Raw genomic sequence first — 16,170 nt, forward strand, 5'->3', positions numbered from 1 at the left:
TACGCTTTTTTTCCAAATTAAATGGAGTTCATGCCTTTTAGCAAGGTAATAGAGACGCCTTGTTTTGTATGAGTCTTTGTCTACTCCAGCGTACTGAAACACTTTACTGAGGTAGTGTAGTAGTGAAGTAGATTATCCCTCTTCAAGTGTGCATGGATAGCTGTAGTGCTAATTACGTTGTGTAGCATGAGTATGTTATTTCATGGAAATGTAAGTAAGAGTACAAGTACTCAATTTCATTAATACTCAAGTAAAGTGAGTAAGTAAATATGGCAGAATAGTGCTTTAGTAAAGAAGGTAAGTGTGAAGTAGTGTCCTCTCCTGTTTAAATCCGAATACAGATATGAATATTTGAAGCACTAAACAGACACAGATACAGATACTGGCGTTATGTTCTATCCTTACTGCACACGTGGCCGATCGAAAATACATCCTGGTACAGAAAAGATGCAGCTTGTTATATCTTTATGAAAAACGTGTCGACGCACCAGCAGTGTGTATTTGTAGTATTTTTTAGCTGTATTTGAAAATGTTTACATACAGCAACAGTAGTCCAAATGCTTTTTAAGAAATTATTATTATTATTATATTTAAGTAGAGTAAAAGTAAGCATTGACATTAATTGCAATAATGATAGGGTATAATTTGGTTGCTCCACAGGGAATAAATACTGATTGGAAATAGAAGGGTAACATTTTACATTTTATTAACTGTTTTTTATTTTTAGTTCTTGGTAATGGCGACTTAAGTACATCATTTTTCATGACTTAAGTCTATAATATGAAAAATAATTTTGTAAACATCAAAATTAAGATTTCTTTCCCCCCCCAAAGGGCCAGTGACATTTGATGGTTTGGTGAATAAATAACCCATGACACAGTATTTACGCTGGACTGAAATGACCAAATGATTAAAAAAAGCAGTTTCCTGCATGTACTCTGTATAGTTTTTGAGAAATTAGCTAAATATGGATGGATAGAACCTGACCATTAATAACTAGGTAAGTCACAATATGTGTGTGTTACTTATTAAATTATTTCAGATCTCAAAAACTCAGAATTCTGTACAAGGTCTTGTGGTTGTCTCTCTGAGAGTGTATTTAGTTTTTGGTCAGTTTTGGTTATCTCGTTTTCACTTCTCTTTGGGAAAACTGGACAAGCAGAAACAACCCCAGGATTAAATTTCTGATTTGAAATCCATAGCCAGTAAAACTGGAAAAGGAAGTCCGATTTTACTTGTGGACAGTGACGATGTGAAAGAAACCTTCTTGCATTTCAAAGTTTCATTTAGTGCCAAATATCTTTATGCTGTGGGGGAAAAGGTAAGGAATGGATGAGGAATCAGGTTGTTTTGAACACCAGAAGCAGCATATGACAACATCTAAAGCAGAACATAATCCAATTAAATTCAGGTACTAAATGTATTTGTGAAATTTTCTGCATATGTTTCCTGTGATGCTACACTATATGGCCAAAAGTATGTGCACCCTGACCATCACACCCATACATATGAAGTTCTTCCTCAAACTGTTCCTACAAAGTCTGAATCACACAGTTGTATAGAATGTCTCTGTGTGCTGTAGCTTTACAGTTTCCCTTCACTGGAACTAAGAGGCTGAAACCTGTTCCAGCATGACGATGCCCCTGTGCACAAAGCGAGCTCCATGAAGACATGGTGTGTGAAGGTTGGAGTGGAAGAACTCGAGTGTCCTGCACAGAGCCCTGACCTCAACCCCACTGAACACCTTTGGGATGAACTGGAACACCGACTGAACCCCAGACCTCCTCGACATCCCAACATCAGCGCCTGACCTCACTAATGCTCTTGTAGCTGAATGAACACAAATCCCCACAGCCACGCTCCAACATCTAGTGGAAAGCTTCCCAGAAGAGTGGAGCTCATTATAACAGCAAACACAGGGGGAATAAATCTGGAATGAGATGTTCAACACGCACATATGGGTGATGTGATGGTCACAAAGGTGTCCACAAACTTTTGGCTGTGTATAGTGTATAGTACAATGTCTGTGAGAAAATGTGCACAAGAGCATTTAAAAAATAAATATCGTATCATTAGAAACAGTTCAGTATCAGTGTCTGCTCTACTAACAGCTCAAAGCTTCTTCGCTCAGGACATCAGACTCCTCAGTACAGACATGTCCACCACTCAGATCCCTCAGGACTCCATAACGCTGCACGCCACTGACACGCCACTGACACGCCGCTGACACGCCGCACGCCAGTGACACGCCAGTGACACACTGCACGCCAGTGACACGCCCGTGACACGCCGCTGACACGCCGCACGCCAGTGACACGCCAGTGACACGCCAGTGACACGCCAGTGACACGCCAGTGACACGCCAGTGACACGCCAGTGACACACTGCACGCCACTGACACGCCACTGACACACCGCACGCCACTGACACGCCGCTGACACGCCAGTGACACACCACTGACACACCGCACGCCACTGACACGCCGCACGCCACTGACACGCCACTGACACGCCGCACACTGCACTCTGTGTTATTACTACACATAACATACTCACATATTTTATACATCCATTTTTTACACACATATATTTCTTACTTCTTATTATTTCTTATTCATTTCTGATTTTTAATTTAGCATTTAAATGCACAGACTAACGAAGAGTAGGTCAGGCTTTTCATTTCACTGTTATACACTGTATATATCTGTGTGTGTGTGACAGATAAATATCTTAAATCTTAAATCTTAAAGCTTGGAATGTGTTATGGTTCAGGACTCTCCTCTCCACACACACGCACACACACACACACACACACACACACACACACACACACACACACACACACACACACACCCCTTTCCCTCCCTGACCGACTTTACGAGCGCGCGTGCTTTTCGCGTCACATCTGCGCAGCTGCTGTAAAGCCTGTGGTGAGCTGTAGCCCCGCCCACTCGCTCACGTTCTGAAAGGCAGGGAGTCATGGCAACGGGACTCCGCCCCTCTTTCCCGCGTAATTTTCTCGTCCTTATATGGACAATACAATGCAGACGCAGCCCGACGTCAGCCGCGTATGCAAATGAGGTTGATTGAAGAAATTCAGAAAATGGTGGACGGCGGCGCCGGCGCATGCGCACACCGTTTACTACGCCGAGACAGAAAGAAAGTGAGAGGTCGCGCGCGTGCTTAGCAGTGGCGCATTGTTTAATGCCTGACGCGTTCAAGTCGCCTGATTGAGCTTCAGCACGGTGAGACTGCCTCTTCTTACTCATCAGAAAGCTCGCTGAGCTGTTCAAGCATTGCAGGATGATTAGGATTAGTTTTATTGTTATTTTAGTAAGTTTTCGTGTCGTGGCTGTGACAATGCGGGAGTGCGGTGCGATGCGGGACTGCACCGCGTCTCTGCGCGCGCACAGCCCACTTTCCTACACTTGTAGAGATGGCAGTGAAATGTGCGCAGTGTTCTGTAAGAGTGATGAGTCTCGGGTTTTTTTTTTTTTTTGCGCATTAGGCACATGTTCCCGGCGGTGCGGTGCGGTGTTTTGCGGTGCCATTTTAAGGCGCGCGCATCTCTCCTGCAACCGTGTTTACTAGGAAATGCTTGATCCTACTCGAAATTCTCACTTTATTTCACTTTCTGTAGAGATTTGGATGTATTCAGAGGGTGTTTCAGGGCTCTGTGTGCATGGATCTGTGACGAGGTCATGCGCAAACATGACGGGGAAAGTTCTTTCAGGGACAGTCCTCTTCTTTCTTGTCTTGTTTGTTTGCTGGTGCAGCGCTTTAACTGTGTGTATGTGTGTGGTCTCTCTCTCACACACACTCACACACACTCACACACACCCCTGCTCCCCATGATGGTGGGTGTGCTCCAAAACAAACTTGCATCCTTGCGAGCTCTGCCGCACGCGCTCACAGCATCCTACAGCATCCTACAGCTTGCACCCTGAGGATTAAAAATAATCCTAATATAAGAGCTCGTGTGTCTTGTTCTACAGGCTGAATAAGTAGCTGCTTGTGTTCTTGAGCTGGATGGCAGAGTTGCCCGAGCGCTGAGGGGGTTATAACATGCTGGACTTTGACGCTGCTGTCGTGTTTTTGGACTGAAATCCCTGTGGAAAGGTGTTTGGATGGATTTTAATCCACTGCAGATAAAAGAAGCATGCACGGATAGGAGTGCTGGTTTAACACCATGATGGAGAGAGTGTGTGTGTGTGTGTGTGTGTGTGAGTGAGAGAGAGAGAGAGGAGTACTCAGCATGGAGTCGGTGTGTGACGCAGCGGCGCGCGCACTAACAGACAAAGAGCATGAGTGGTGCAGGAGTGTGAACTCATCACCTCATCACCTCCTCCAGCTGTTTATCCAGCTGTGGAAGTCGCTCTGGTTTCATTTCCAGCGCGCAGAGGAGTGGATGAGCTCGGAGCCCGTGAAGCCGAGCTGAAGGTGGTGGTGTGGTGGTGTGGTGGTGGTGTCCTGCTTCCGCGCTGCATGGAGCACTTCACTGCACTGCACTGCACTTCACTCATCTCACCCTGGCTTTTATTTTTATTCTCTTAAACCCGCACACTGTGTTCACGCAGCTGCAGCTGGTCACCTGAATCAACTTACTCACCTTTACAGCAATAAACAGAAGTGTTTGTGTGTACTTTGTGCTGGTTTCGCACTACGAGGCTCCATGTTTGTAGCCCTCCTCCCCCTCTCTCCTCCTCCTCCTCCTCTGGAAGGCGGCGCCATGTTTGAACGACGTCAGAGAAGCGAGAGAGAGAGATAGAGAGAGAGAGAGAGAGAGAGCGAGAGAGCTCGAGCCTTCGCGCCATGGCGGCGCGCGCTCACTCCGTCAGACCCAAACACACAGGCTGGTGGTGTGTAAATCCTGCTCTAAAGCATGGAGTGTACATCATTATCACCATTACACTGCACACCAGTGTGGAATAATCCTAAACAGTGATACAACACACACATACGGGGCTAATTAACGCAGTCATAGCTCACAAGTGTGTGTGTGTGTGTGTGTGTGTGTGTGTGTGTGTGTTATATCTTAGTGGGGACATCTGGTTGCTCCTCATGAGCCAAAAGGTTTCCTTTTGGTTACTAAGGTAAAGGTTTGAATCAATAGAAGGTCCCACTATGAACAAAGGTGTGTGTGTGTGTTTTAATTAGTGTGTGTGTTTTAGTGTGTTAGTGTGTGTGTGTGTTTTAATGTGTGAATGTGTTTTAATGTGCGTGTGTGTTTTTGTGTGTTTTAATGTGTGAATGTGTTTTAATTAGTGTGTTTGTGTTTTAATGTGTTTTAGTGTGAGTGTGTGTTTTAATGTGATTTAGTGTGAGTGTGTGTTTTAATGTGAGTGTGTGTGAGGGGGAGATAACTGCATTTATAAAGTCACAGATCACTCTTTACTACACGCAGTAACAGCTTTTGTGTGATTACTGATTTCATTTGGTGAAGCAACAGACTGGTTTAGTCTCTGAATAGAAATCAACACTGTGCAAAACTTTTATTCAGTTTACAGTAAAGCAGAAGTATTTCATCTACTACCAGTATTGTGATACTGCCCAGATGCTTTATAGGGTAAATAACACATCCCTGTGGTGTACACACACACACACACACACACACACACACACACACAATGAATGCAGTAATGCTTAATTTGTGCCTATTGCCTTTCAATTGTGTGTTGACTGGAAACCTATGGAAGACATCAGATGCACTGAAAACCCAAATTGCTAAGTCAACCAGAGTGCTTTAACTTATTCAACTATATTTAACATAATGTATTTATTATATTTATATAATTTGAATTGTTTGTGCATGTGGTTTATAGAGGCTACATACTGTATTTTATGCTGTATTCAACTTACCTTGGAAGTGGGGCATTTTCCTATTTGAGTTTTGAGTTGAATGCAGCTTTATCACTAATCATTTAATGCATTAACACTTATTTTCTCATTATACACAATTTCCCAGATGTTTGGTTTCCATAAGCCAAAGATGTACCGCAGTCTGAACGGATGCTGTATCTGCAGGGCAAAATCCTCCAGCTCTCGCTTCACAGACAGCAAACGCTATGAGAGAGACTTCCAGAGCTGCTTTGGGTAAGTTTCTGTTCCACTCATGATACACCCGATAAGCCATAACCCTCGCATAATGTGTGTTTTCACTTCATCATATGTGTTTTAGTTGAAATGCGAATTGATTCTGTGCAATAAAAGGGAAACCCACATAACTACAAATCCCAAAATGACATAAGTCTATATGCTTATATGAAGACTTGGGGAAGTTGAGTTAAAATTCTGCATTCTCTGAAAGGAGTGTCATTATTGCACTGAGATACAAACCCAGTTAAAGTCTTGTCAGGATGCACGGTTAGACTTTGTGGTCTGATGTTCCTGCAGCCTCTGCGAAACCCGCTCTGGAGAAATTTGTAATGCTTGCGTGCTGTTGGTGAAACGCTGGAAGAAGCTTCCGGTGGGATCCAAAAAGAACTGGAATCACGTAAGCAAAACTACCTGCTCCACCCCAATTACTAACCAGTTACCACGAGTTAAAGGTCAATTGGTGATTCTGATTGAACCCAAGTGGCCATTTATTTCACCTTGCACTCGGGTGATCTACAGGTGGTGGATGCGCGAGGTGGACCCAGCCTGAAGATGACGGTGAAGGCTAAGAAAGTGAAGCCTCTTTCTAGAAGAATCAGGCCAAGTCAGATCCGCAGAGTGCAGAATGAACTGAAAAGAAACAGTGAGTGTCTTTTATTCATTACACGAACAAAGTCTGGATTAGGGCTGATAATGACGATATATAATATCAATAGCGTGATAAATTATGCCGCAGTATGCTTTTCTGAGATATCGTAATTTCTTTTTAGATTTTTAGAAATGTTTTATTTTAGATGAATCTAATTACAGACTAACTGGACACTGCAAAAATAACATCATAGCAAGTGATTTTTTTTTTTAAAGCTTGGAATTAGCAAATATGTCTTGTTATATAAAAGTCTCATTATATAATTATATAATTACACAAATCTTACTTAAATTGTATCTTTAATCATAAATGATACTTAAATTTTGTTCTTAATCTCCAAAATTATAAAATGGCAAAACATTTACTGATTTTTTTTTCCTTCTTTTATATATATATATATAATTTTTTAAAATTAAAAACATGTATTTTAAAAAGAAAAAATTAGAGATTTATTTTTGTAGGCATATTAATCATCAGTTTTTTTTTTTGTTTGTTTTAATGCATCATTACTGTATAGCTAGTTATTTGAGTCAAGGTCCATAAGTCAGGTCCATAAATATTGGGACAGTGACACAGTTTTGGTAATTTTGCCTCTGTACACCACCACAGTGGATTTGAAATGAAGCAGTCAAGATGTGACTGAAGCGTCGACTTACAGCTTTAATTCAAGGGGTTTAACAAAAATATTGCATTAACCGTTTAGGAATTACAGCCATTTTTTTTTTAACAGTCCCTCCATTTTCGCAGGCTCAAAAGTAATTGGTTAATTGACTGATAAGCAGTTTCATGGCCAGCTGTGGCCTGTTTCCTCGTTATTTCATGATAAATTAAGGAGATAAAAGGTCTGGAGTTGATTCCAGGTGTTGAATTTGCATTTGGTAGCTGGTCATTCATGGGAACTCTCAATATGAGATCCAAAGAGGTGTTGATGCAAGTGAAGGAGGCCATCATTAGGCTGAAAAACCAAAACGGACCTATCAGAGAGATAGCAGAAACTTTAGGAGGGCCAAAATCAACAATTTCAGTATGTTCTTAAGAAGAAGGAATGCAAGCTCAGCAACACCAAAATTAAGACCACGGAAAACAACTAAAGCGGATGATCACCGAATTCTTTCCTTGGTGAAGAAAAACCTCTTCACAACATCTAGCCAAGTCAGGAGCACTCTTGAGGAGGGAGGTGTATCATTGTCAAAGTCTACAATCAAGAGCCACCTTCATGAAAATAAATAAGGGGATATACCTCAAGATGCAAAAGATGCAAAACCAATCGTCACACTCGAGAACAGAAAGGCCAGATTAGACTTTGTTATATAAACAGAGTACAGAGAAGCAAAGGAAGCGCTCATGATCCAACACATACCACATCATCTGTCAAGCATGTGGAGGCAGTGTTATGGCATGGGTGTGTATGACGGCAGTGGAACTGGGTCACTGGTGTTTATAGATGATGTGACTGCTGATAGATCCTGAAGTGTATAGAGCTACTTTCTGCTCAGATTCAATTAAATGCTGCAAAACTGATAGGACAGTTCTTCACAGTACAGATGGATAACAACCCAAAACATGCAGCGAAAGCAACCCAAGAGCTTCTCAAGGCAAAGAAATTAAATGTTCTTAAATGTCCGAAGACCTCAACTCAGTTGATCTGCTTTTCACTTACTGAAGATAAATCTGAAGGCAGAATGACCCACAAACAAGCAGCAACTGAAGATGGCTGCAGTAAAGAGACCTGGCAAATCATCTCAAGGGAGGAAACTCAGCATTTGGTGATGTCCATGGGGTCCAGACTTCAGGCAGTCATTGACTTTGCATCCAAGTATTAAAAATAATCTTAATATTTGACTGTTAGGCTCAAAAGTAATTGGACAAACTGAAAATGGAGGGACTCTGTTTATATATATATATATATATATATATATATATATATATATATATATATATATAAAAAAAAGGCGGTAAATTCCTAAATGGTTCTATATGCAATATTGCAATATTTTTGTTAAACCCCTTGAATTAAAGCTGAAAGTCTCCACTTCAAATCACATCTTGATTGCGTCATTTTTGAGATTTTTGTCGTATCACTCACCCTTAATCTGGATTATGTATACAAAAAATTCCATTTTACAAATATCTTAACACTGTTATAGACAGATATATTAGAACATATATCGATAATACGTTTTGAAAGACGGGCCTTTTTAAGGAATCATTTTGCTCAATAAATTTGAAGGTCTTATTTTACAGTTTACAAGTAGGAATTGTGAGTTGAGCTGTTTTCTTTGGTTTTCTAGTCGGACGTTGAGTTACGAGGTGGAGTCAAATGCAGCATGACTTTATGAAGCGTTTAGGAAACTGGCCGCAGGTTGATTGTGATTTTTTTCAAAATGATAACAGTAGTGTTGGTAAATCTGTCTGTCCAGACTCCGATGCTCACAGCACCACCTCCAGCGCTAGCCCTGCCCAGTCTCCCAGCTACAGCAACCAATCAGATGAGGGCTCTGACTCTGAGCTGGCTCCCGGCTCCGCCCGCTCGCCAGTCTTCTCCTTCTTGGACCTGACCTACTGGAGAAGGTGTGTATTACTTTGTTTTTGTGGCATTTGTTGATGTAATTTCTGTCTGTTTTAACAGGATAGTTAATGATAGTTTACAGTAACATGCAACCTGAAGAGTTTCCTTGGACTGCGTAACTAAGCTGTCTGTTTTATTCAGATGCTGCTCCTGTTTGTGTACAGTTTGTGTGTACATGTATAAACCATTCTGCTCCTCTAGACCAAATTATAGAGCCTTGTCTAAATGTGCAGCTTTGCAGCCAAATGAAATTAAAAGACAGAAGCTGGTATTTCCAATTAGACCCAAATGAAAGTCATTTTCCACCAGCAAAACTGAATGAGGAAACGAAATGAAACGAAAATCTCTGTCATGAATGGAAAGTTTTTTTTTTTTCCCTCATGGGGAGCAGCCAGATGTCCCCATGAGGTCGTAACTGTAAGATTTTCCTGACCAAGATATAAACACACACGTGTGTGTGTGTGTGTGTGTGTGTGTATATATATATATATATATATATATATATATATATATATATATATATATATATATATATATATATATATATAATGAAATAATTCTAATATGCTGGTGTTCAGCAACATCTTATATATTACCTGTAAAGAGGCAACATGCCCTAGATGTTTCCAGAAGGATGTGTGGCACTGTAGATAATTTCAGAATGGCTGAAAAAGCTGTACAGTGTTGAGAAATGGTGTTATAAATTTGATATCAAGAATGCCTTGTAATGGAAAGCAAGGCGAATTCTTAAAATGACTAGACATGAATAATTAGAATATATTGTTTATGATTTAATAGCTTTTTTTTTTTGTAGATATACTTAACACTGAAGAAAACATCTAACCAGTGTTTTATGTTTCTAGATTTAGACCTACTGTGTATATGATTTTTAGTGAATATATATATATATATATATATATATATATATATATATATATATATATATATATATATATATATATATATATATATATATATATATAACAATATACAGTTCTGTGCAAAGGTCTTAGGCACATGCAAAGAAATGCTATAGAGCAAAGACGCCTTCAAAAATAATGAAATTAAATGTTTCTACATTAAAAAAAATCCTATAAAGAGCAGTAAACAGTAATAAATGAAACAAAGACAGTATTTGGTGTGACGATCCTTCACTTTAAAAATAAAACAGTATCTCAGGTGCAGTGTGTGCAGTTTTATAAGGAAATGAGCTGGAAGTGTTACTGAGCATCTTTATGGAATCTGCTGCTTTCTTTACTGACATACAAACATTTTTCTGTAACATTTCATTTTGTGCTGGAAAACTAATGTTTGGAATCTAAAATGTTTTTATACTGAATCAATAATGTAGAAGTCAGAAAATAAACATCTAACAAAGTTTGTACTAAAAAACAAATAGGGTGCCAAGACTTTTGCACAGTACTGTATATATGTGCGTGTATATACATAATATAAAATATATGAAATGCATTTATTGTTTTACTGAAATAGTATTTTTACGGACAACTTTTTTAAATTGCTATCAGATATTAATGTCACAGATTGCAGAGTGTGTTTAGCAGAGTAAAATGCTGGCAGGGCAGGACAGTGTGTGCAGTACGTTACTGTTGTGCTTTACATCCGTGTGAATGAACGCGTCTCTGTAGGCAGAGGGTGTGCTGTGGCATCATCTACAAGGGCCGCTTTGGAGAAGTGCTTATCGACCCCCATCTCTACAAACCCTGCTGTCAGAAGAAGCAGGGGCGTGAGGAGGAGGAGGATGAGCAGGAGGAAGAGGACACGGAGCTGGAGAAAGAGGAAGGACAGGCGAGTCAGAGCATGCTGGCGTCTCCGCTCGCACGTCCCGACTCTCCGCCTCTGCCTCTCAAAACGGAGGGAGAGGAGGGAGAGGAGGAAGAGGAGTGGTGACTCTGATTCCCAGTGAACTGACTTTACGGGGTTTGAGGGGTTATGTGCTCTTCAGGCACTCGTAAAGAAGTTCTCTCGATTTCCTACAATCTAAGAGCAGCTGGAACTTTTTCTCTGAGTTGGGATGAACAACCTTACTGTTTTTTTTTTTTTTTTTTTTGTGTGTGTGTGTGTGTGTGTGTGTGTGTGTGTGTGTGTGTGTGTGTGTGTGTGTGCACACGTGTACTTATTGTTCTACACTCACGTATTTAATTTTCCCCTGTCACCGTCACCATCTGGATTCCTTTCCCACCTTCACTTATCTCACTCCGTGTGTGTGTGTGTGTGTGTGTGTGTGTGTGTGTGTGTGTGTGTGTGTGTGTGTGTGTGGTGAGTTGCATTTCTGTTGCTCCTGCTCAGTCTGCTGGATTTCCATACAGCATGAAGAAGTAGAAGGTACTGAGTCAGTGGAGGAAAGTCGTCTTTATTATCGGGTTTTACTGACACTGACACGACAGAGCTGCGCTGTAACGGAACCTTTGACATTATCACAGGTTCCTTTTCCTATTGATCTCTTTTCATTATGACTCAGAACTCACGCTGCATTCGACTAAAGGTCATAACTCAGGAACTCGGGACGGTCCTCTCAACGCTGAGTTCAGCAAGTGACATCAAATCAACATGGCTGCTCACAGCATCAGCAGTAAACACAGCAGCACTTCTTACCTTTCAATGAGTTAAACTGTATATACACCAGTATTAGCTTTAGATCCATCAACATACAGACATTTTCACCTGTTAAATCTGTAACACTGACTCTACAGCTCACTGTTTGAGGAGGAAAATATGCTCATCACTCATCACTACTTCCGAGGTAAGTCGAATGCAGCGTGAGTCTCGTCACTGATTCCAGCAGAAGTTCTCTCTCTTTCATCCCGAGCTCAGATCCCGAGCTCAGTGTTTCACCACACACTTATTACTCGCTCGGCATTACAGTGCTGCAGAGACGAGCTAATCAATGGCCAGCTGAAACGTTTTCTATCACCCCACGTGTAGTTGTGTAAATAATTAGAGCTCCACTTTTTTCAGCAATATCAACGTCACGCATGAAAGCTAAGCAAAGCCGTTTGTCCCGAAGAGAATCTGCATGAGTCTTGCACGGCCGTTTGAAGACGTCCAGATTGGTTTTCATTTATTTGTTTATCTGACGGTTTGTTTTAGCTAGGTTTTGATACAACTCTAATAATAAAAATATATACATATACACATATATATTTTTGTAGGTAAAAAGAAAATTAAAAAGAAAATAATCACTGCAATGGCAATGTCGTGTTCTAAGAAATCAATTTTTTTTTTTTATTGTGGAATATGACATCAGCAGTTTAGCCAAAAAAAAAACAACAATTTGATACAGAATCAAGTCTTATTTAATTACTTTACTGACACACGTTTTCACAAACAGTACCTCCTGTCTTCATTCTGCTTTTGTAAATATTTTACTGAAAAAAAAATGGATATACATTGTTTTGATGTTTTGTAAGGACTGAATCTTTTTCTCTGTGTGTGTTTTCAGATTCTTGCTTATTTTGTTCTCTTGGTTAGTTTATTCAAGGTTATTTTTTTATTTCATCCTAATTTTTTTTTTGTATCAAAAATGCTGAAAAGTCCTTTTCTTATTTAACCCTAAAATGTTGGCTTTTCCTCTGCGTTGAGTTGTAATTCTGTTTTTTTCCCCCGATATAGTGTACAATAAATGTTGTTTTTTTTCTTTCTATATTTAACATGCATGTTCCTTTTCAGAAGATGGCACTAAAGAGCAGCTGATTCTTAATACACCTTAAGCAATATAAAACATTTCAGAGGGACGTATCGTGTGTCGGATATGAGGGAACAATTCCTTTTCTTTACTTCTTTTTTTTCAGAGAAACACTGATTTTATTCTTTAAAATGAAAAACACTCCATTAGACAAATTAGGTTGTTTTTTTTTTTGTTTTGTTTTCTGTTTTGCATTTTGTAAATTGATGGTTTGATCAGTGTTGGCAGCTGTGTGACGTTGTTGTAATGACATTAACTGTAACTGTATCTCTGCAGAGTTTCCGGTTTCATCCATTATCATGCATTTCTGTTATTTCTCGACTCTAGAATAGTCTGTCTCACTATATCACTCGGTTATCTGTAAATAATTTAAAATATTTTGAACTGAATGGTTATAATATTCGTTCTGTTATTTATTTCATATTTATTTGGAACACATCACAGTTTTTAAATATAAAATATTAAAGGAATACACATCCCATCCCATCACAGCACAGCCCATGGTTTTACACAGATTTCACACTTTAAGCACATCGTGACAGCTGTATTCGTTCGCTCTTTTTTTTTTTTTTTTTTTTTTTTTTTAAATTCAGGTAAAATTATGTCCAGTACCTGCCTGTTACTTTGCTTCAGTTTCTTCTCTCAGTTGTTTGTACTCTACAGGCATGTATTGTAGCTATGCACTTTGTATGAACCTTATTAGAAAGAATATGAAGCAGGTTTTGTATTTTTTACATACTCTACTTTTTACTTGTATCTCAATAAATGTAGCTTGTGACGTTATTGGTTGTGGTGGTTGTTGTTGTTGTTGTTGTGGAAAGTGTCATTCCGCAGGTGATAGTTTACCTGTACAGTACAGACAATGATTTCGTCAATTTGTAGTTTAGTTCTCAATTATTTATTTAAGATTCTATAAAAGCTGACTTGTACCTTCATAGAGTTAATGTAAAGTAAAACAAAGCGCTAGCTGCTAAAACCATTGTTCAGGGCTTTGTTGCCACTTTCCCTTTCCAACCTGAAGACCCGACACTCTTCACTCTTCACTCGGTCATAATTTTGTTGTGACGACATCCAGCAACTGTTGCATTTCATCTCACACTATTACAGCAACTGATTAACAACCAATGTTAGTCTGAAACTAAAGACTCCACAAGCAAATCGTCATATACACACGTTTCTCGGTTAATGGACGGCGCAGTAGGTATCGCTGGCACCTCACAGCTCCACAGTTCGATCATGAGCTCGTAACTCATCATTTTCAACCTCAGACTAGGAAAAACCAAAGAAAACCCCCCTCAACTCGGAATTCCTCCTCGAGAACTCGGGATGGTCTCCTCAACCCTGAGTTCAGCAAGTGACGTCAAATCAACATGGCTGTGTTTACGTCATCAACCATATGAACACAGTAGCACAGTCTTAGCTTTAAATACACACATTTGCTTTGGATCATTGAGGAGTTAAATATACATTAGTCATCACAGTTAGCTGGCTAGCTTGTTGCTAACAAAAGAAAAACATAGAGGCATGTTTTTTTGGTACCTCATGTGCATGGAGCTGACTTCTCACTTCGGAGGTAAGTCTAATGCAGCATGAGAAATTCAGGTAGCGAATCCTGGATGCTGTGGTCAGTGAATTGGGCTGCGACAGTCGTCAGTGTACAGAACTGCTAAAGCATTTGGCAGGCAACAAGGAGCTTGGATAGGATCAAAATCCCCCAGAAACCTTTTGCACGCTTGATCCCTTGAACCTGTGTGTTCAGTTTTGCTGTATATGTATCAGTACATTTTCAAAGGTTCTGCAGTATTCCATAAAAGCACTTAGTTACACACAGTTACTCATTTGGCATTTTGGTGCGCATAGCTTTGCATTTTCTTCCTTTCACTTATCTGAAGTTATCTTAAAGTCCTGATGCTCGTCAAGTAGGTGTAGGATTTACAAACCACTTATCTGTGAAACTTACAAGATCCGTCTGGCTGTCATTTGCTCCTGCAGTTATAGATTGAAATAATCAGCCATTTATTTATTTATTTATAAATATCAATCTTGAGTGCTCTTCTAATACGTATAATACTAGATATAATTTTGCTTTTCATTTCATTTTGTTAAACTATCCAAATTTTGGTTATTAGTCTATCAGGCTTTAGAATGCTGAAGGTTGAAATCTTGTTGTCTATCTGCACTTTGCTGTATTTGCAATTCCATACACAGGGCGAACCAACTATTGAATACTGACACAGAAAAACTCGGAAAAGTTATTCCAGTGGTTAGTTTGAAGCAGTTAGTGGTGAGTAATGATAGTATGATAATCTCATGTATTTGCTGACAAGCTCTCGGGAAGTCTGTGGTTGGTCATTTGCAATGTCACTTGTGTCCTTACTCAGGGAAAGTATGTTGATTTTGGCTACGTTTAAAAAGGAAAAGTATTAGCAATAGCTAGAGAATCATCCAACACCTACACAGTGGAGTTAGACGTCTGGCCAGTGACTCTAGGTACAAGGTAATGCTGCGTTCCTGGTGCTTTGTAAGTGGTATTTTTCAAGTTGTAATGACGTCATTTCCCACATTCAATGTGCAAAAGTAGAAAAGAAACATGGACGCCTCTACTAAAGCATGCAGCCCTCTTCCCAGCTGTGGCTTTTCTGCGAACTATTTTTATTAATGGAGCAAAAATAAACAAAACATTTACCCATTTTGTGTCCTAAAAGTCACTTAGGGGAAATTAACACTTTTTAGCAAAATGTCTTTTTCATACTTAGTTTATATTAAATATTTTTTTCAGAGAGCCTTTAAGAATGCCTTTGACAAAAGAAGAACGTACTGAAATCATTCTCATGGTTGGATCGGGAAGCTGTCGCAAGGTTGCGACGGACTTTAACAGGAAACATGGCGAGCACATCACACACGACCCTGTCACCAAACTTATTAACAAATTCAAAAAGAATGGAAGTGTTGCAGACCAACCGAGAAGTGGATGTCCACGAACACCCACTGACAAAGACACAACTGACGTGCTGCTGGAAAACACAGACCCCTGTGTATGGAGACTTTTGTGACACGCTGTATATTAGTTTCTTGTTTGTAGAACTGTTGTACAAAAAACATTATTACCCTTGCAATCGTGTTCTACTGAATTCTACTGCTGATATTCAGTACA

General features: G+C 39.7%; 1 protein-coding gene across 1 annotated transcript; it reads left to right on the forward strand.

Moving 5' to 3' along the window:
- Window positions 1-3,255: 3,255 nt before the first annotated feature.
- Window positions 3,256-11,384, forward strand: sinhcaf (SIN3-HDAC complex associated factor). The gene is made up of 6 exons (XM_034307699.2): window positions 3,256-5,565; window positions 5,965-6,092; window positions 6,393-6,492; window positions 6,615-6,738; window positions 9,165-9,315; window positions 10,960-11,384. The coding sequence occupies exons 1-6, from the start codon at window positions 5,554-5,556 to the stop codon at window positions 11,219-11,221; spliced, it is 777 nt and encodes a 258-aa protein (XP_034163590.2). The 5' UTR covers window positions 3,256-5,553; the 3' UTR covers window positions 11,222-11,384.
- Window positions 11,385-16,170: the final 4,786 nt, after the last annotated feature.

This window comes from Pangasianodon hypophthalmus, chromosome 9 (genome assembly GCF_027358585.1).
Source record: "Pangasianodon hypophthalmus isolate fPanHyp1 chromosome 9, fPanHyp1.pri, whole genome shotgun sequence".
Lineage (NCBI taxonomy): Eukaryota > Metazoa > Chordata > Actinopteri > Siluriformes > Pangasiidae > Pangasianodon > Pangasianodon hypophthalmus.

Coding starts and splice junctions, on each gene's coding strand:
- sinhcaf (XM_034307699.2), top strand. Junction 6,093..6,392: donor GACTTCCAGAGCTGCTTTGG/GTAAGTTTCTGT, acceptor ATGTTCCTGCAG/CCTCTGCGAAACCCGCTCTG. Junction 9,316..10,959: donor GACCTGACCTACTGGAGAAG/GTGTGTATTACT, acceptor GCGTCTCTGTAG/GCAGAGGGTGTGCTGTGGCA.